This window comes from Arachis hypogaea, chromosome 11 (assembly GCF_003086295.3).
Source record: "Arachis hypogaea cultivar Tifrunner chromosome 11, arahy.Tifrunner.gnm2.J5K5, whole genome shotgun sequence".
Classification (NCBI taxonomy): Eukaryota; Viridiplantae; Streptophyta; class Magnoliopsida; order Fabales; family Fabaceae; genus Arachis; species Arachis hypogaea.
In genome coordinates this window covers 1,074,453-1,097,617 of record NC_092046.1, presented here as the reverse complement: position 1 = coordinate 1,097,617, position 23,165 = coordinate 1,074,453, and the positions used below count along the sequence as shown (strand labels likewise).

At 28.3% G+C, this 23,165-nt stretch overlaps 1 protein-coding gene and 1 pseudogene across 1 annotated transcript; one reads left to right on the top strand and one right to left on the bottom strand.

Moving 5' to 3' along the window:
• The first annotated feature begins 2,544 nt into the window (after positions 1-2,544).
• On the top strand, positions 2,545-5,236 carry LOC112723710 (ubiquitin carboxyl-terminal hydrolase 20-like). The gene is made up of 6 exons (XM_025775162.3): positions 2,545-3,156; positions 3,290-3,404; positions 3,932-4,057; positions 4,183-4,640; positions 4,721-4,840; positions 4,961-5,236. The coding sequence occupies exons 1-6, from the start codon at positions 2,671-2,673 to the stop codon at positions 5,051-5,053; spliced, it is 1,398 nt and encodes a 465-aa protein (XP_025630947.1). The 5' UTR covers positions 2,545-2,670; the 3' UTR covers positions 5,054-5,236.
• Positions 5,237-5,281: 45 nt separating this feature from the next.
• Positions 5,282-11,780, bottom strand: LOC112719723 (putative phospholipid-transporting ATPase 9; annotated as a pseudogene).
• Positions 11,781-23,165: the final 11,385 nt, after the last annotated feature.

Genomic DNA, 23,165 nt, shown 5'->3' with positions numbered 1-23,165 from the left:
CCAAAGAAAAGATCCATATATAGAGTAAGAATCTGTTTATATAAATGCAAAGTCATAGAAGCACTTAAAATTATCTTAAGAGAGTGGTAAAGCCAACTTTTTCCCCAATATTTTTGTCATCTAAAGATTTTTTTTTTTTTGTTTCTTCCAGTAGAAGGAAAAAAAAAACTTTTAATTAATTATGAAATTGAATAATATATAGAAAAAGGTTAAATGAAACTTTTGATCTAAATTATCACTATATATGTAGATATATGGGATTTCAAGAATTATATTGAATTATTCTTTCAAAAAAAGAATTATATTAAATTATTTCGAGTTGAAATTGTCTAAATAAAACACATGACAAATCACTTCAATTATTGTTTTCTTTTATTTCTTTGTTGAAAGTTGGAATAGAAAACAATAAAACATAGATTGCTAACGTTAAGTTGAGGGTATAGTAAGATTAAATGGAAAATTAATAGGGTAAAGTATATTTTTTGTTTATGAAATTTGATAAAAGTTCTTTAAGTTTTATTTTGTTTTAATTTTGTTTTAAAAATTTTTTATTTGCATCAAATATACTCATGACGTCTAATTTTTTAAAAAATATAAGACCAATTCAACAATAATTTCATAAGAACAACCTTTAATACAAGCAAATCAATCATAATTGTTATGCATTATTATTAGATTGATCTTAAATTTTTTGAAAATTTAGCCGTTGAGGGTATATTTAATGCAAAAAAAAAAAATTTCTAGGATAAAATTGAAACAAAATAAAACTTAAAAATATTTTTAAAACTTTTGCCAAATTTTATGTACGGACAAAAAGTATACTTTATTAAATTAATATTATATATATATATATATATATATATATTTGAAAATAGATTAAATTACTAAATTGGTCTCCTACATTTTAGTTTCTAAGATTTAAAGTATCCAATTTAAATTTAAAAATTTTTTATTTAGTTTTAATATAGTCCTACCGAAAAGTCTATATTAAATAATTAACAAAACTCAATTTTCAGATATGAAAAGTTTATATAACCAAACTTTATAAAAAAAATATTTTTAACATTTTCATCGTAGATATTTTTATAAATGCTTCATTAAAAAGTTATTTATTATTATTTTGCAATAATATATTATTATTTTCCAAAACAAATCAATAATAATAATAATAATCATTATTTTTATTATTTTTCTTTAATTTGACAGTGATTTAGACAATATGGGTCAAAATTATTTTAAAATAAATTTAATTATTCTATTGGTTCTTATAGTTTATCAAATTTATAATTAAATTTTTATACTTTTTTTTATTGAGTCTTTACATTGTTTTTAATTTTGCAATTAGATAATTTTTATGTAAAAAAATATTAAAATTAATGGAATATTTAACTCAAAAAAATATGTAGTCAAAAATTTTATTAAATTTTAAATTGTGAATATCTTCAATTTACAGAGAAATATTCAGTTAACTCTAATATTTTTTACACTAGAAAGAACCTAATTATAAAATAAAAAAAATATAAAAACCTAATTACAAATTTAGTAAAATCATAAAGATCAACAGAATAATTAATCCTTTAAAATATTTCTGGCTATTACATATAATTATATTAATAGAAAGAATAATTATGGGACGTCAACAAAATATAGTCACATTAGTTAAAAAAAATCAATCATGAATAATTATGTTCAGTGTATTATTCTATTAACCAAAAATTCAATCATATATAACATATAAATTTAAATATAATCAATTAAACATTCTAACTTTTCTTTTATTCATTTATAATGTTAACATACAAGTTTATCTTATTTAAATTGTAATACTTCCATTTTAGATATTTTATTTATAAATGTACTATTACGTTAATAGTCATAATTTATTTCAGTCCTTCCCATTTTGTGATTAAATTTTGTTAAAAGGTATTTTTATAAAAAATATTTTATTATTTTTAAAAAATGAATGAAATTAACATTAGTTAATATAAATATTTTAAAATAAATTAAAGAAGAGATTTTTTAAAAATTATAAAAAAAGTATATATTTTATAAACAAAAAAAATATTATTTTAATATCTCTTAAAAAAGGAGAGTCAAATTTTGTTAAATTAAAATAATGAATACAATATATACTAATTGTTGTCTTCTTTTATAAGATATGCTTTCTCTATATTTTCTCATTACACCTTTTTTTTTTTTTTTGATTAACAAACGGAACACATTAGTCATTACACCTTGTTGTTGTTGTTGTTTTTTTTTTTTTGGTCATGTTTCTTATTGTTGATTAAATGAAAAGCTGTTTTTTTTACCTTGTGCTTATCATAAGATTTTTATTTATTTGTCACTCTAACTTAACTATTTTATATTTTATATCTAATTCCTACAAATTAAAGTCTAGTCACCAAAAAGATTTCCCACAAAGAAAAAAACCTGATTTTGCCTTGCAATTCCCATTATGCCATCACGTATATATCTTTCATTTTTTCATATTAAAAATAATTGATTAAAAGAAAATAAGATAAAAAAATATAATACAAAAAATTCAAGCATCCCTAACTAACTAATTTTCGCTCGCTCACTCGCTTTGTCTTAAACGGTTTTAACTCTTTCTCTCTCACTCCCAAAACCCAAAAAGCTTCAACCTTTTCTCCTTTTCTTTCTTTCTCTTACATGGCGAACCGCAAGAACAATGTCAAAAGACGGGAGAAAAGAGCGGCGCGGGAGAAAAGAGCAGCGCGGGAGAAAAGAGCCGCGAGAATGCGTAGAAAGCGAAATGCTCTGGACAGCGCCTCTGAACGACCGGTTAGAAGAAAACTTCTCGATGATTTTGAACGAGTTGGTGGTGCTGCTGCTTCTAGAAACCAAGACGCGCTGGAAAACTACTACGCCGCTCAAAATGCGGCTTCACCACCGGTTAGAAGAAAACTTTTCTGTGAAAGTGGAATCGCTGCAGGTGCTGGTTATAGTTCTGATCCTGGAATTCCACTAGAACGAGGAGCGTTCGATGATGATGATGATGAAGACTACAGATGTAAAGATGAATCTTTAACTGATGATGAAGACTACAGATGTAAAGATGAATCTTTACCTGTTTCTGTGCCTTCTGAGAGTGGAACTTCTGCTGATGATAGTTCTTCTCCTTCTTCACCCTCTGTTGTATGTTCTTTCTCCTCATTTGATTATTGCTTTCTTTCTTTCTTTTTATTACTTTTTTGCTTTGTAATAATGATATACTTTTTTGCTTTTTCTTTGTACCAAGTATGGGGTTTGATTTGTGTTTATTTTACAGGGTGCTGGAATGCATAATCTAGGAATGACATGCTACATGAATTCCATCCTACAGTGTCTAACTCACACTGTCCCATTTGTTCATGAAATCCGTTCTTGCAATCACACTACCCCATGTAAGTATACCTTGTATTCTTTACTTGTTTTTAATTTTCTTTTTTGTGGGGTGGGGTATTTAATTGTGTATCAGTTATCCTATTGAGAAACCATTCCCTAGGTGCTTGTTTGAGTCCATAAAGACTCTTAGTAGTAGCAATCAAGGTTTTAGGTTTTAAAACCCCTGATTTGGACCTTGTTGTCATATGATGTGTATTGACAGAGTTAGTATTATCTTGTAGAGGGGGTAGTTGGATTTGGGTGCCAGAAACAGGAATTTGACCTTCTGGAATAGTAATGTCATGTGTAACCTGAGCTGATGATGAGACTTGTGCAGTAGAAGTATTTGTAATTTGAGGACTGATAGTACTAGGAGGTATGGCAGTGACATGTGTTGAATTAGTAGCTGTAACATGAGTTTGTGCAATAGTGATTATCCACAATGTTAATATGATATGTGTCAGGATCTTGGAACATTATATTGCATAGCAAAAATCAATCTTTATTATTGGATTTTGAAGTTTTGAATAATCTGGGATTATTTTAGGTAGTGATTATCATTCAGAGAGCAGCAGCTACTGTGTTGTTTGTGCACTGCGCGACAACATGAATTCTTCATTCCGTACTCCCAGACATCCATTCAAACCTTCAAGGCTTGTTGACAATTTGAGCTGTATCCTCTTAATTTTTTCAATTTTTATTTATTCTTTCCCATTAAAATTTTATGACTGTGAAACTAGCATACTGTGTTTTGATTAGTTAAATATGTTTGTGAATCCATGACTACCCTTTTTACAGTTTTTTCACCTGATTTTGAAAAGGGCAAGCAGGCAGATGCTCATGAATTCATGCATGCTGCCTTTGCTAAGATTAGAGAGTGTTTACCGGATGAGGATGCTAATCCTGTGCACAGAGTCTTTGGGGGAAAAACTATTAGTAAGCTGCAGTGTTTGAAGTGTTATCAGATTTCTAATACATTAGAGCAACTAACAGACCTGAGCTTGGAGATAGAAAATGTGGAAACACTTGAGGATGCACTTGATTCATTCACCAATATGGAAATTATTGAGGTTGAATGCGAGAACTGTCAAGAACAGGTTTTCAAGGAGAAGCGACTCTTGTTGGAGGAAACACCTCAGATTGCAGTATTGCATCTAAAGAGGTTTAAGAATGACCAAAACACTGCCAAAAAGATTGATAAGTATGTCTCTTATAAATCTGTTTTGGATCTGAATCCTTATACCTCTCAGAATCAGGTAATATTGTGATTTACTCTAATTGTTTTTCTGTGAATGTTGTCATGTTCTTACTGATTTTTTACCTTTTTATGTGACAGGTAATATTCAAATATGATCTATATGCAATTGTTGTGCATTCTGGAACACAAGATTCAGGGCATTACTATAGCTATGTTCGCACTGCTGAAAACATTTGGCATAGGTTGAATGATTCACAGGTACATTAGCTATCATTTCCTTAATTATTAGTTCAATCATTCATGATTTGCCACAGAATTTAATATAATCTAAGATATGGTGATTCAACAAAAATAATATGAATGAATTATCTGTTTCAGGTAACTAGAGTTGATAAAGAAGAAGCACAGTTCCAGCAAGCATACTTGCTGTTTTATGCACAGCAGGGTACACCATGGTTTTTTACCAAGTGAAGATTTTTCCTTTTATTTCTGTGTAATAGTAAATTTAGAGTAAAACAATAATTGAGTTACATGTGTGCATTATGATGAGGATGACATTAAGATGACAATTTACCATTCATTTTAGTCACACAACATGGCACCTTATAAATTTGTCAAAAAAAAAATAGCAATTAGTGGACTCAATTTCTCAGTTATTAGCATTAAAATAACCAAAAAAGAAGGGGGAAAAAATCTCTATTAGCACCAAAATTAAAATAATTGATATGATGATTGAAAGAAAATGTGGAACTACTCAAGTTCAGTTCATTGAACTTCATTTTCTACAAAAGAAACCACCTTCTCCTTCTACCCTATCCTACAAAGAATTCTTGCTTCTTCTATACACTAAGTAACTCCTTCTATCTATGAGCCAAAAAAACATAAAATTTACCCTATTTTACTTTTTACACTTCTTCCCAACATGATAACAAAATGTTGGTTTCCTATGAACAAAGAAAATCACTATACTTTTGACAAATCTATACATAAACTACAGGACTGATAGCATTATCTACGGTTAATCGTTCTGTCTCGCGTGTCGTTAGCCATGGCGGCTAGGCGAGCAGTTGATCCGACGGTTGTTGGCCGGAGCGATCTCTGGCGAACCATGTTACAATATTCGGGATCCTTTGTCTTCCCTTCATACCTTATCCATTGGACTATTTCATGAAACATGGGAAAGAACCTCATCTGAATTGCTGAGTAGGAAAAGTATGGTATGAGTGTTGAGATCACCACAAAGAATGTGACAAGCCAATACATCGGAGACGGCGCCAGAGTCTCGGCGAAGACTTTATAGGCATTCATCGAGAAATGTGGTGGCATTGCACCGTATGCCAGGAGGAAGATGTACCAGAATGCAATCGAACCCCAGATGAAAATATGTTGGATCATGGTGAAGTAACTTATAGCTAAAGCTATCTGCAAATTTACCACCCAAACCACACAAGTGTACATGGTTGCGCCGAGTATATCCCTCCCGGCGGTTCTTCCCTCCACGTCGAAGGCCTGAAGTTCCATGGCTTTCGTGCAGAAGAAGAAAACTATTATGGCGCTAATGAATCCGTTAAGCATCCATGCGAGTATTCGCCGCCAGCTAAAGAGGACGTTTTGCACTCCTTCTTGATATAACAATGGAAACTGCCATCATTAACAGGGGAACTAACTATATTAGAGAAGAAAACCAAGCAACTATAAAAAAATCAATTCAATGCTTATAGTAATATCTGGTTAAATCAAATCTCTTAATAGTTTTTGTAGTTTCACTCAATTTTTTCAAGAATTTAATTTTGATACACTATCAGCGCATCCAATCACATAACACTATGTCAAGATAAACAACTACTTTCTAAATGACAGAGTGAATGGTAATCCAAAAAAACGAATGTGATTAGACACAATTGTTTAAAACATTTTACACTGTAAGTAGAAACCATACCTTTAGGCAGTACCGAGCGGATACATCCTGGTCGAACACCCCAAGAGCAATCACAGGAAGCGATGAAAAGAAGACATTATAGATAGATAAAAGCCAATCATTGTATGCAGGTTCTCCAGAGAATGATGCATACACCTCATATAAGAACAAAGTGAATCCAAATGTGATGTTCTTGTAGAAAAAATAGCATATCTGCCAAAACAATGAAGCAAAAGTTGACATAATTAAGTATCATATACTCTTTTAGAACCTATCTTGAGAATGTTAAGATCAAAATATATTAGCATGACAATACCATAGATGAGATCCTCCGGTAACACCAATGTCCGTGCACGAGAAGTAATCGATCCAAGTATCGGAATTGCGCAATTGCAATGTCACTAGACATAACAGCCTGGTGGATGGGAAGAATGATGAATAAGTCTTTTATTTATTTTGTTAGGAACTAATTTACTCGAAAAGAAAAATGAATCCATTTGAGGAATTTTTCATTACCTGCATTCCTTCAACTCCACTAATTCCAATTCCTATATCTGCTTCTTGAAGCATTCCAACATCATTAGCTCCATCACCAATAGCTAATGTTGTTTTCCGAGTTCCGGATTTGACCAATCTAGTAACCTTCAAGACAGTAACAATACAAAGTTATTTCCAAAATCAAACTACCTTTTTATTTTATCTTTTATTACCAATGCAGCAATAATAGGCCAATACCAGTGCCTTCTGCTTTGGTGACGAGCGACAGCAGATAACAGATGCGCAGCGAATCGCAAGCTCTAGAAACATGTGCTTCACGTTATCGTCTAGAGCATAGACAAGCGAGTTTCCGTCGATGATCAAAGCAAATGCCTGCTGAGAACTTCCTCTGTATGCTGTCAGCTGTGCAGCACCTTCAGATATCTGTTGGAGGACACTTTGCCTAGATGCCTGAAAGACGAATCCGTATAAAACTATCAGAATATAGATTTTCAGCTCTAAAGTGTCACTTAACAACATAGCCGGCTGAGCAGTCGCACTTCCAAAGTTCCACAAAAGGCCACAACATGTTCTATCTTGAAAGGTTTAATTACTCTGATAGTTCCTATAATTTCACTCAGTTTTTAATTAGGTCCCTAAAGTTTAAAAGTTTAGACTCATGTCTTTATAGTGTTTACAATGTTTTTCCACTAGGTAGCTCTAGTTTAAAATTTTGTAATCAAGTCCCTATCGTATACAGAAGAAAATAAAGAAAAAGATAGAGATTCGGAAAAGGATGATGAATTTCATTTTACCTAGATTATAGCAAGCTTGTCTCCACCCTTTTCCAGTGCTTTAATTTCTGGACTCTCCAAATGAATTATAATCTGCTTCATTCCTTGTCTTAGCAAACTACAAGAAAAACTGCAATGCAATTCTTGTTTCAGATATCTCGAAAAGCAATTATTTTCGTGAAGTCGAAGTAAAAGAACAAAATAAGGCATAATTAGAATTAAGTACCCTATATTGATTGCAGTCTCCATTTTATCCCCAGTCAAAACCCAAATCTTGATTCCTGCTTGGGCAAGCTTGTCAATGCAATCAGGAACCTATCAAAACAACACGAAAGGCGTCATTTCGAGTCATTTTATGCGACTAAAGGAAATCCTCATGAGTAAAACATGTATTTTCGCATCCGAACTAACCCCATTTTGGAGTTTGTCCTCTACAGCAGTGGCTCCAAGAAGAATTAGATTCCTCTCAATCTTGTTAGATATTTTCTGAATCTGTCTTTCCTGATCCGCACAAACTAAATTCTTAGCCTCAGAGAATTTATTATGAAACTCCTTGTATTCTTCCACGTCAAGTTCGCGATAGGCTAGTATCAAGGTCCTTAGACCTGCATCGGCATAATCATGAACATGCTCCATGGTCTTATCTTGGAACTCCCTCCCATTCTTGGCTAGCCTTTCAAACATGACACTGCATGAAAACATAAAGCCAACCAATCAAAAATCATTTAGACTTGCCTTTGATAAGTGTTTTAGGACAAAAACAATTGGACAAATATCTGAATACGTTTTTGTCTTTCAATGTGTCTATATTTCTATTCTAAGACAGTTACCAACCTATCAGCACCTTTGCATAACAGAAAAATTTTTCCTTCTTCATCCTCCACTATGACCGACATCCTCTTCCTCGAGCTATTAAATTCCAAAACATTGAGAAGCTTGTACACCCTGCAAAATGAGACTAGCTAATGTAAATATAGGTCCCTAAAGCTCAAGATACTACTCAGATAAAACAGTTAAAAGCTACTGACCTTTCAACTTTTTTGCCAGATTCAGGATCCAACTCAAATGTTGATAAACTAGTCTGAGTCCTTTTACAGAACTCAAAACCAATTTCTCTGGCTGCAATCACAAATGCTGCTTCGTCGGGCGATTCAGCCTCATACGAGACATTTCCTGTGTCTTCATCCATTTCTGGTATAGCCGTATGACAGATAGCCAACAGGCGAAAGAATCTCTGGATGACATCAGCATGAGGTTCATTAACCCAATTTCCATTCATTATCCTTTCATCAATGAAGTTAAAGCCCTTTATGGAAACTTTTCCATTCGAAGATTCGTTGATGCTGTCGGCTTCTGACCCTATAACTTGTTCATGATTTAGAGGTGAACCTTTTCTTCTACCCATGGCCTTCTCAACCTCTGTAATGCCACGGCCGTAAGCAACCCCAGCAATAGAACACTTAACAAACTCCATTGAGTTGCATGTAAGAGTTCCTGTTTTATCAGAAAGTATTGTATCAACTTGGCCGAGTTCTTCATTCAAGTTTGATGTCCGGGCATTTGCCGGCTTGTCTGCTTCCTCATAGTACATATGGATATCTTGATTGATGAAAATGCTCTGAAGAACTTTGACAATCTCGATCGACACATAAAGGGATATTGGAATAAAGAAGCCATATAACATCAGTGCTGTCAAACAGTGAAATGCAGCAGCAGCTTCCGGTCTCTTCGGATCGAAGAAAACTGTAGAATCATCAGGTCTTAGATACCATCTTTTCATTGGTCCACTTTGCAAGTCATCTTTAGTAAAGATGTAAAAGAAAATAGATCCAACAAATGCCATTAGAAACAAGATACAGAACAAGAAGTAGATTACTCTATCCATCTTCCTCTCAATTCGGCTTCTTTTCGAAGGAGGATCTGTAGAATTTTGGATAACCTTAGTATCATGACCAGTGAAGATTACAGCTCCGAAAATGTAGTCTGTATTGCGAAGTTTGGAGTCTCGAAGAAGAAGCTGCTGAGGCGAAAGGGGATACTTTTGGTCTCCAAATTCTAGGCTCCCAATAAACGAGTACAGATTAGCATTCGGATCTTCACACTTGACCGTGGCTCTAAACTTTTGGAAGCTGAGATCGCCGTGTAAGGAACAAGTTATCTCTAAGCCTTGTTTCAACTTCAAATTTGTCTCGCCATCCAAATTCGTTGTCTCAACATAGCATACTGCATCCTCATAACTCGAGGAAAGCAATAGGAGGTCTGCAGGGAAGAACTCATCCTTCTCTACCTTCACTACATTCCCCACTCTAAGATTCTTCCACTCGGTATATTCGAAATTTCCATCACCTTTATGCACTTTCACTCTTCTATTGTTCACCTCAATATCCTGCAAAAGCAATTTGCCAGAGAATTTATATAACATACTCACTTGTGCTGCAAGGCATAGTGCAAAATGGTTCAAAACATTAACCTTATAAAACGAAATTCGCAACAGATAACAGTTTCATCAAATACTATCTTAAAGATTCTTAATTTGTAACAAACTTTGTCACTAAATACACTCTTATTCCTATTTGTGCAACATAGAGTTTAAGTTACCTGCTTTTTCCGGCGCCAGTCTTCGATGCCTTCCTTCACCATAGTCGCCCCTACGACGATAATCAACGGAAAGATAGCGCTGGCAGCGTTATAAGGCGCAAGTCTGGTGAATGCCAAGATGCCAGTAACCAAGAAATAGAAGTTAGCCACTCTCCTAAACTGCTCGAAGAGCGATTTAGGGAGGAATGTAGCAGGGGTGTACTTTGTAGACCTAACAGAGTTATCTGCATAGTTCCTAACAACCTCGGATTCTAAATCATTCAACTCATTGCACAACACTACTCTTGAATAACCCCTTCCCCCAATCTGAGAATAAAATTCATCTTCAAAAGATGATGCTCTACAGCATGTGAATGAGTATAGCTTGCTCAAATGCAACTTCCTTTTCCTACCACTCCTCATTCTCTAACAAAAACAGAACCTTTTTCGGATTCGACTATCCGAAATCAAGATTCAAGATGCAGGGGAAAATACCCTCTTAAGATAAAACCAATTCCAACTCCAAGTTTCATTAAAAATGGCAACTTTCCCTAACACCAAATCACAAATTAGCCTCAGTAACAAGAATTCCTAATGAAAAATCTAAACTTTTGAGGCTGAAAATCATAACCTTTCAATGGCATCAATGAACCAAAGACTGTTCAAAGAGGAACAACTTACCCAAAATCCCACACAACCCAAAACCCCATAACCCATTAACACATATATCAAGCAAAAATAGAATAAAATAACAACTATTATATAAAGGTAGCATCAGCAACCAGCAAGAGATACTAAACCCCAGAAAAGGTTCCCACAGAAAAGAGCTCAAAGACCAAGTAATTTGATAAGGCAGTGGAGTAACAAAGCAAAAAACAATGATGGGATAAAAAATAAAAAATAAAAATTTAAACTTTTATGAGTAAGAGACAGCAAGAGGGATAATAAGGTTATGGTTTAGTTGGTCAAAGAAGATTATTATGATATCAAAGTTTGAGACTTTGAGACAAAACAAAACGATATACACAATGAATTGCAGCAGAACAAGGCCTGCAATGTTGTAATCTCCAAAAACAAACACACCCCAGAACAATAGAACTAGAAAATATTGAGAAAATAGAACATTCTAGAAAGCACAGTGGAACAACCAAAGAAGCTTCTTTTTACAACAATCAGATCTCACATTTCAATTTTTTGGTTTCAAAGAGTGAAGAATTCAGAGGATACAAAGTTCAGTGGCAGGAAGAAAGAGAGTATGAAAATGGTGGAAAGAGAGAATATGGGATATGAAAATGGAAGCTTAGAAATTTTGCCAGGAAGCTCAAAGAGTAAGAAATGGGGAAGCTTTAGTCAATGGCGATGACTCAAGTCTCTCTCTCTCTCTATTTTCTCGTTATCCAATAAACACCAAACATTAACAACACTAATCAACAGAAGAAAAATAAGAACAAATTTTCAATAATAATAATAATAATAATGTGGTCTAATCAGAATTCAGAACTACTGTAAACTAAACAGTAAAAACAGGTCAGAAAATTACACAAATTGAGAAAAATAAAAAATAAAAAATAAAAACAGTTTTTTTTTTTTGTTTTATTGGGTTGTTCTTATTCTTGTTCTTAGCCATAGATGATAGAAGGTTTATTATATTATATTATATATTATATATTATATTTGCATAATAAAAAAGAGAGCCTAGAGAAATTATCATGGTTGATTATAATTATAATATTATTAGAGAAATATTTACGAGCATAACAATATATATATACTAAAAAAGGTAATGATTAATTATATTCAATTATAACAATTAACTTAAAAGCATTATTAAAAAAATAAATATTTTAAAAACAAAAAATATAATTTATGTTATATTCTTTTGGTTTAAAATAAGTGTGACTTTAAAAAATATATAGGATTTCAAGTCTTTGTCTATTTGTTTTTCTTAAAACAAATTCATGCATAACTTATTAATTTTAAGAATAAAAAATAATTAATAAAAATAATTTTATACATTCACATTTAAATTATTTACCTAAATTTATTTCTAATAATTACTGTAATATAAGATTTCACACCCCATTTAATTGTAAACAAATGATACATCACCTCACCATGATGATAAATTGATCATTGTATTCTTATTATTATTATTATTATTATTATTAAGAGAATGTAAGAGAAGTTTAAGGTTTGGAGAAAGAGTGGATTGAGTCAGAAAAGAGTGAGTGTTAGATGCGCCGTCATGGCAGGGAAATGGCAAATTGCATTGCAAATGCCAAATGCTGTTTCCTGACAAAGTCAAAACCTGAAGTCTACAGTTTTCTACTTTCTCTTTTGCCTTCATTTTTTCCCCACCCAAGTACCTAGTATCTAGTACCTAGTTATTTGCTAACTTGTTCTAACGTGCAAAATGATATAAATTATGGACATTTCGATAAGTTGTCGTGTGTTCGTGTGTCGGACATATTTTAAACACAATATTTGTTTAATATATGTGTTTGATGTGTTCAACTGTGTCGTAATAAAAAGTAAAAAAAATTTTTCCGAACACGCTTGGACACACCTAAATACTATCACGTGCCAGTATGTCCAGTCTTATTCTTAACATATATTCGTGAAATAAATTTAGATATAGTATATATTATTATTTATTAAAATAAAAAATATTTTAAATACTTGATATAATTAAAATAAAATGTTAAAAATAATTAAAAAATTAATGTATATTTTAATATCAATAAAATATCAAAATATCATTACGATTTATCTAAAAAATACTTTATATTTTATATATATACGTGTTTTCGTGTCTTATAAGATTTTAAAATTCGCGTATCGGCGTGTCCCGTATCGTGTCGTGTTGTGTCCCGTATCCGTATCAATATCCGTCCATCATAGGTAGGGGTGTTCAAATCCAAACCGATCCAAATTAAACCGCTCATCCAATCCAATCCAAACCAAAAACCGATTAAAATCGCACTAATTCGGATTTGATTGGATTCTATTTTTTGCAAACCACTGGATTGGATCGGATTTCAGATCTACTTTTCATAACCGATCCAATCCAATCCAAACCGCACAATGTGCTATAATATTATTATTTTATTATTATATTTACAATTATATTTATAACACGTTCAATTTGTTATACATTTTTTTATTATTCATGTATTATTATTATTTAATAAATATTTTATGTTTAAAATATTATTTATTTATTTATTTTAACTAACCTATGATTTTATTTCTATTGTTATGTTATCGTTGGCTTTTTAAGATATGTTAAACTTGTTATGTCATTGTTGATTATTTAAAATTTGATATTAAGACTTGTTATATATATTTAATTTTTTTATTTAAAAAACCGCAAATCCAAACCGATCCAAACCGCTTGTAATCGGATCGGATTTTCAATAAAAAGTTCATCCAATCCAAACCGCACCGCACATAAATTAAGCGTTTGGATCGGATGACTTTTTTCCTTAAAACCGAACCAAATCAAACCGCACCGTGAACACCCCTAATCATAGGTGCTTGTGTTTTTTAGTTTTTACCTCTTCCTCTCTTTTCCGTTTTTCATTTTTATAAAGAAAAAAAAATATTTTATTTAAATGTATATTTGTTAAATATTAATACATTTCAAAAAAATAATAAAATATATTTTATAAAATAATATACTATTAAATGTAACATTGAAATTTTACTTTTAATAATTTTATAAAAAATAATTAACCTAATTAATAGGTTATTTTTTTTTTATTTTAAATTATCAATTTAAACTGATAATACTAAGGAGATAAAAAAAATCAAAATTTGTCTTTATTTAATATTTATTAATTATTACAACAATTAATGAATATTAAATAAGATAAATTCTTATTATTTTTTGTTAATTTTTTTGTTGTTAAATATTTTTTGTAATTTAAAATATAATAAATGAAAATTTAAAATTTATTTAATTAACAAAGGTGTAACATATCTTACTTAATAAAAAAACATTAAAGGATGAACGTTTTAGTTCTTAACTTCTTATACATTGTTAAAAATGTAGAATTAATTTCTAATAAATGATGAAAGAGAGAACGGAGAAACAAAAAGGCTTTTAATTTGCCCCGGTTTAACCACCATAAGAAAAAAAGAAATGGAGAAAAATGTGTGGAAGAAAATAAGAGTGGATTTAGTGATTCTAGGAGTAGTTGATTTCATTGTTTTAACTTTAAAACTTCATGCATCAATTTGCACTTTTTCAAAAGTACTATTTTGTGAGGTGTTTCATCTAATTAAAATTTAAATAAGTCCTTATAATTAGTTTTAAGATACATTATTAAATTAAATTTTAAATTATAGCTAGGGAGACAAAAATATTTTTCTCCATATATCATTTTCTTAGTCTTGACATTTTAAGATAATTGATAAAACGCTACATTAATTAATAATTGAGACAAACTAATAATAAGGTTTACATAAACCTTAAATATTACAATATTAGACTTATAGAATAATAATTGTGATAATTCTTTTGATTAAGATGTGACATAATGTCCATTATCATAATTTTACCCTTCAACCACTCATTAATAAAGCTCTTCCGAAATTTCAGAATTATTTGCCGCTCTTACAATAAAAGTTAAAGTATAAAAAGATTTAATTGGTTTGAATGGTTATACTTATAAGCATACACTTTTTAATAGTAGATATTATTTTAGTATTAGTATTTTATTAATAATTAATATGTATTATTTTTATTTTATTAGTTAAAAATAATTTAAATACATAATTAATTAATAATAACTATATTTTTATACAAATATCAAGAGTATTTAATTTATGAATATTGAATAATTTTATTGATTAACATAATATTGTTCTCTTTTTCTTTTTTTTTTTTTTTTTTTTTTTTTTTTTTTTTTGGTTTTGTGTGTCTTACAAGTAATTTTGGTCTTTTATGGCACTAATTGAAAGTTGCTCCACCAAAGGGAAAGATCCATATATGGAGTAAGAATCTGTTTATATAAATGCAGTCATAGAAGCACTTAAAATTATCTTAAGAGAGTGGTAAAGCCAACTTTTTTCCCAATATTTTTGTTATCTAAAGATTTTTTTTTTTTTTTTTTGGTTTCTTCCAGTAGAAGAAAAAAAAAACTTTTAATTAATTATGAAATTGAATAATATATAGAAAAATGTTAAATGAAACTTTGATCTAAATTATCACTATATGTAGATATATGGGATTTTAAGAATTATATTAAATTATTTCGAGTTGAAATTGTCTAAATAAAACACATGACAAATCACTTCAATTATTGTTTTCTTTTATTTCTTTGTTGAAAGTTGGAATAGAAAACAATAAAACATAGATTGCTAACGTTAAGTTGACGGTATAGTAAGATTAAATGGAAAATTAATGGGGTAAAGCATAATTTTTTGTCTCTGGAGTTTGATAAAAGTTTTAAAAATATTTTTATGTTTTATTTTGTTTTAATTTTGTTTCAAAAGTTTTCGATTTGCATCAAATATATTCCTGACGTCTAATTTTTCAAAAAATTTAATACCAATTCAACAATAATTTCATAAGAACAACCCTCAATACAAGCAAATCAAGCATAATTGTTATGCATTATTGTTAGATTGGTCTTAAATTTTTTAAAAATTTAGCCGTCGAGAGTATATTTAATGCAAATAAAAAATTTCTGGGACAAAATTGAAATAAAATAAAATTTAGGAGTATTTTTAAAATTTTTGCCAAATTTTAAGAACGAACAAAAAGTATATTTTATCTAAATTAATTTTATATATATTTGAAAATAGGTTAAATTACTAAATTGGTCTCCTACATTTTAGTCTAATCCTATTTTAGTTCCTAAAATTTAAAGTGTCATATTTAAATCTAAAAAGATTTTATTAGCTTCAATATAGTCCTACCGGAAAATCTATATTAAATAATTAACGAAACTTAATTTTCAAATATGGAAAATTTATATAACCAAACTTTTCAGTTGCCGAGGAGAGTTTCCTGCGAAAAGTAAGTTCTCGACAATATTCTTTTTGTGCTTGAACCAAAGCCAGTGGCTCGCGATATTGTATCCGACTATCCGCTGTTAATTATGTGTCTCTCAAATTTGTATCTCTTCTTTAGGGAGACATTAAAGTTTGGACATTTGGTGAAACCGTAACATTAATTATTTAACATTATTTCACGTATGGCATGACTACATTAAAGCTAAATGAAATGTTTTATATTTAGATAAGACATTTTAAATTTTAAAGACCAAAACAAAATTATGTCCAAACATAATAGACCAATTTAATACTTTATCTCTAAAAATAAATCAAATTTGATTTTTTTAAATGTTTAAATTTAAAAGATTGATGAATGCGCTTTTGAAGTTTTGAGTACTTCCTTCTTTAATTTTACCACTTTTTTTTTATTTTTTCGATACTTCAAAAGCATAACTGCCACTCTATTCTCCAAAAAGACCTTCCTTTACCACTTTATAAAAAGTTTTGGTTAATATATTTTTATTGTTTATAGGCTATCCCAAAATTTATATAGTGATTAAAATGAGTAACTAAATTTTTTTTATAATTATTTTATAAAATAATTCCATTCAAAGTATAGACAATTTAAAATTTATTTACTGTAGTTTTACTATATATTATAAAGTCCATTAAAATCGCCAACAAATTATAACTCAAATAATATAGTCTTCCTATATTCATTTAAAAATTACGAATTTAAGTCTCACTCCTAATTTAAAAAAAAAAAATCCACTAAGACTATTAATAATTAAAATCACGATACATATGTGACAAATAAATGCGACTTCATTCTTTAGTATATATATTATAAAGAGTCAAGTTTGATAAGAAATATAAATGAAACGTGTGAAACACTTACCTTAAGTTAATAATATTTTACTATTACAATTTTAACATTATTTCCCCCAAAATTTTGCAACATAATACCATTTCATGAATTACATTCACACAATTTAATTTATAACTATCTTTTGTTGAATTTTAGTTTAAACTTTACAAATTATATATTTTTGCTTTAAACAATATTTTAATAGTTTACCCTTTCTTGTGTTATGTTGACTTTAGAGATTTGTAACGTGAGTCTTTTTTTTTTTTTTTCAAAGTTAAGAGTGAAATTCGAATTCGTAATTTTTAAGTGAATATAAAGAAATTAGGTCATTTAAGTTATAAATAGTTAGTATTATTTTTTCTATTTTTATTTACTCTACAATAGTGGAATTAATTGATTATTATTTTAAGTATGGAGTCAACCAAATTTACTATTGATGAAACTTGGATGATTATCAATGGAAATGCTAAGCTGGAAATTAATTAAAGTGACTAACCTATATGGTGAAAGTTGTGAAAAGTAAGGTTAATTATTATTTTTTTTGATTCTTTTGTTTTTATGCTATTGCTTGTTATTATGTATCTTCGCTTAAGTAAATATTGAAAGTTTAAATCTCGTTTTATACATACAATAATTTATTTATATTATTAGTGACAAACTTTTAAATACAGTTCAAATCTGCGATAAATTAATTTTTTATCTCGGGAACTAAGAAATACCATAAAAAAAACTAAAATATATATATAAAAAATTGTGATAATTAATATGCATTAAGAAACATGTTACTAAACGGTTAATTTTTTTTTATATTGTTTAAATATATGTGTAATATATTGTTATTGGAAAATTAGGTGTTTTTTTATATGGTATTTTATTTAAATCGAACGGTCCGATTTGTTTGATGAAAAAAATAAATTACAAATCGGAAGGTCCGATTTGCTTGAAAAAAAATTAAACTCCAAATCAGAGGGTTCGATTTGTATTTTTTATTTTTTTTATTTGTTAAAATAAAAATCGAACGGTCTGATTTTAACATTAAAAATTTTTTTATTTTCAAAATCACAAATCAGAGGCACCGATTTGTATCATCCCATAGCCAAATAAAACACCTCTCTCTTCACACTATATTGTCATACACGTTTCTCTCACTCACAGGAAAAATCAAAAGCTCTTACTAAACATGTTACTCAATAATATTTATTTATTGAACAAGAAAACAGAGAAAAGAAGAAACCCTAATAATTATGTTTATGTTTCCCTATCAAATCACTGTTGAGGAATAGTTTTCTTAGCTTTTAGACTTAAAAGTGTAAGTGCTTCACATGAAAGTAAGAAAACACACTCCAATTTGTTTGAGAAGTTCTAAAAAAGTTACTACATTATTTTGCACTATTAATAATAGATATTAGTATTTTTCCTATAATAAAATTCACTTTTATTTGATAATATCATTAACATACATGTAATAATTTTACTTTTCACAAATTTTGATTTATTCCTTTCTTTTATTAGCTTTCTTAATATGTTTCATGACAAAGCAAAAAGAAAAAATAAATTAGAAAAAGCAATAAAATGTAAAATATGAGTCAAATTTGAATCAATTACGTCAATTATTTCCAATAATGACAATATTAAGAAAGAGTTAAAAAATAAAAAGAAAAAAAAACAGCAGAAAAACGCCACCTTCCACGTCATTGCATAGTTGAATATATAATTTGTCGGTAGTTTCATACTTTCATTTCAAATTAATGAAGTCACCAACTCCATCACGCAAATGAACATAGAAAGATTGATTACTTCAACCATTAATTAAATTATTAAGAAAATGTTACGATATAATAATTTATCTAGAATCTAGCTAATCCATTTGGTTTCTTAATTTTATAATGTAAATTAATTAAGCTAGTATCTATAACAAATTTCATCGTTGTGTCTCGCTAAAAACAAGTGACGTGCCACATATTGTTTGATATAAGTTGTGACCTATAAAGCACGGATATTTTATTGAGTTGTCGTGTTCGCGTATCAGATATATTTCATACACGATATTCATTGATATTCGTTGGATATGTGTGTCTGAATATGTCCAACCGTATTTTAATAAAAAGTAAAAGAATTTTTTTTGGATATGTTTAGACACACCTAAATACCATCATGTATCAGTGTGTTCAGTCTTATTCTTAACGTATATTCTTGAAATAAATTTAGATATAGTATATATTATTATTTATTAAAATAAAAAATATTTTAAATATTTGATATAATTAAAACAAGACACTAAAAATAATTAAAAAAATTAATTTATATTTTAATATTAATAAAATATCAAAATATCATTACAATTTATCTAAAAAATACTTTATATTTTATATGTATACGTATCTCCGTATCTTATAAAATTTTTTCGCATGTTAACGTGTTCCGTATCGTGTCGTGTCGTATGTCTGTGTGTATCATAGGTTGTGACACATGGTGCTTAACGATTTAGATCAAAATACATGTAAAAATTATTAAAGAACTAATTTGATTCATAATTATAAAAATTAGAAATTAAATTAATTAACGGATAAAATTTAAAAAATTAAAGTGATGATTGTTATCTCGAATCCATTGTTATCATTTATTTCATTCACGTGGATACGGTGGCCATCGTTCAATTTTTAAGATTTGTCTTTATTATGCATCTTTTAATTTTTCTTAGTTATTATTTTCTTATGGCATTTGTTCAACTCTTCATGTTATGATTGGACAACAAATTAAAACACTTAAAATAATTATTTGGTAGCTTAAACTATGGTATGATAATGTAAATACATACATAACTTCATGGAAATAATACAGTTTAATAAATTAATAATTAAATTAAATCCTTTGTCTTCTCTTAATTTGACGATTATATATATTATATATACGAGCAAAAAATTTTGTCTCACTATTGATGATTGGAGATTTCTAGCTATATTTAATTTAATTAATTTCAATTATATATAATTGGCTTATTAAGTCAACCCAATTAACAATAGCAATATACCTTAATTATTTTATAATTATATTTAATTATAATTATTGGTGATGGAAGATTGTTTATTTTATTAAATAATGGAAGACTCATGATCTGATAGATGTGAACATTTTATATATTATATATATATATATATATATATATATATATAGTAACGTGCTAAAAGTTTATTAAAACACTTTTAATTTCTTTCCAATTACAAATACGGTAAGATTAGAAGGACAAAAAATTAAATAAAATTTATCTTATAATTAATAAATATTAAATAAATTAAATTATAATTATTTTTAGTTAATTTTTTTTTAATTATTAAATATTTCTGTTATAAATATTAAATTTATAATAAAAATTTACATACAGTTATTTTTATGTAAAATTATAAATTAAAAAATTATTAAATAATTTAAAATATTTAATTAAATTATTATTTAATAATTTTCAATTATTAACTTCATATTACGAAAACTACAGATAATACTCACCTAACACACAAAAGACCTAATATTATTGGATTGAATGAGTTCTCATATCATATTTAAATTAAAATTAAATGAATTTAATTTAATTTTAAAAGTTAGTTCATAAAATGAGAAATATCACATACTTATAGATTCTGTAAAATTTTTATTTTTAAAAAATATGAAACTTGTGGTAGTAGTAATATGATTGAACATGCAATAGTTAAATAATTAGTGCAGTAGTGACTCCAAATTATTCACTACTTACTATAAATTAATTATTAAATCTAAAAGATAATAGCTGGTGTAACCATGAAATGGAAACAAACTAAACTAATCCATATATACAAGAATAAATCCTCTCTTCCTAACCAAACCACTACAACTATATAAATTTTATAGTGTCTAAATTTTACCTAATTTTTTATAATAAATTTTAAATATTTAAAATTTATTAATTTTTATGCTTTTAAAATAAAGATTAATTATTTTATTTTTTGACAATTAATACCAAATTTTTAAGCACTATCACTACAAGAAAATAGAGTTATTTTAACACTTTATTTTTTAACACCATAATTAAATGTCAAAATTAATATATATTTTTGACAAATATCGTAAATGTCAACTTTTCTATGTTTTCTTGATGAATAATTTGACTGTAGAGAATTATTCCTCAATTTTGATACTCATTTGTTTTTAATTTACTCCACTATTTTTCTTCTTCTTTGGGCTCTGTTAATTTTGACATCACACTGCTCTCAGTTTAGGATTATACTACTCATTCTTTATCTTCAAAATCTCAATTTATTCTTTAGTTTCAAGATCTCATTTCATTCTTTGTTAAAATTTTTTGTTGAAAATATTTTATAGTCAATAAGTGTCAAAATAAATAGTATTTTTGACAATTAATAAGTATCACAGAAAATATGTTCTCAAAATTTTCTAACAAATTATTTTTGACAGCCAATATTTATCAAAATAAGATTTAAATTTTTTTCACAATCACTTATATGTTAAAAATACTATTTTTGACAAAATTTTTATTAACATATTTTCATAGTTAAAATAGTGTCAAAATTTGTTTTTTTGACAAATTTTAATTTTCTTTTACACATTATAACCCTCAAAAATAATCTATATTGTTGTAGTGTATATATATCCATGCAATCATCTCAAATATTAATTAATGGGTTTGGTAATGCATACGTGCGTGAGACTATAATAATCTATATATAATTTCAATGAATAAATTAAATATATATCCATGATTATTATTATTTTACATATCTAACAAACTTGCTATTGTATTGACTTTTAGTTGTTATAGGTAAGCTTTGCTACTTGCCTAACAAATAAATATCTACCTCTAAAAATCTACAGTTCCTTTCATCTCTATCTTTTTCATTCATCAAGAAAGTTGGGAAGAAGATTAAATGAATGAATCTGTTTTTGAAAATGATTTGTAAACCAAGTTGGAGATAGAAGACAATATGGTAAAAAAAAAAAGCTTTTCTTCACCCTAGAAAGTAATTAGAAGTATGACCTTAAAAAAAATAAAAATAAAAATAAAAAATGTGTTCTACTCTTATCAGTCTTAATTCATGTTTGTAATTAAAATTATATTTATAAGTTAATGTATATTTTTGTTTCTCAAAAATTAAGAGTAAAATAAGATATAATTAATTAACCCTTAATTAATTATCCTTATTGATGAGTTTGCAAAACTCTAAATTAAGTTGATGATGATCAAACATTATTAACATAATTAATTGTAAAATTATTAATTTGAGCTTTAATTCACATTTACTAATTAATAATTTTGTGTTATGCGGATTTTATTATTGGGTCAAAAAGAAAAGAAAATCATTGCAAGCCCAATGTGAATTCAAGTTTTCAGCCTTATTCAAAAAATGTTTAAGTGTTATAGCTGAAGCAATATCTTGTTATTGGGCCAGATTTTTTAATCATTATTATTAGCCCAATTCAATTTTGGTTGGAAACCAACTTGTTTGGTCCGAAACCAATATTGAAAGAAAGCAAGTTCCATGATTTCAAAGATCCCACTTTCAATTTGTAATGGATTTCAAATTCAATTAACTTGAATTAACTTGCATTGGAAACATGAGAGAGAATAGGCAATTGATTTGATGGCACCATTAGTGCTACACGCTACCTAAAGCAAGAGGGATGTAAAAATTAATTTATTTTAATTCAATTGTTCAAATTCATTGAATATGTTTCTTTCTTCTCTCCCATCTCTCTCATAACTCTCGGTCACTTCTATCAGGAAAAGCATAGAAGCTTTTGCAAGCTATCAGAAGCAAAAAGAAGAAGCTAGAAGCAAGCTTGAGGCCATAGTGATGATGGCTTCAAGAAAAAAAAATCTGAAGTGTGAAGTGGCTCAGATCTTTGCCAAAAATGGGTAAGAAATGGTGAAATATTCTCAAGCCTTCCATACCCGAA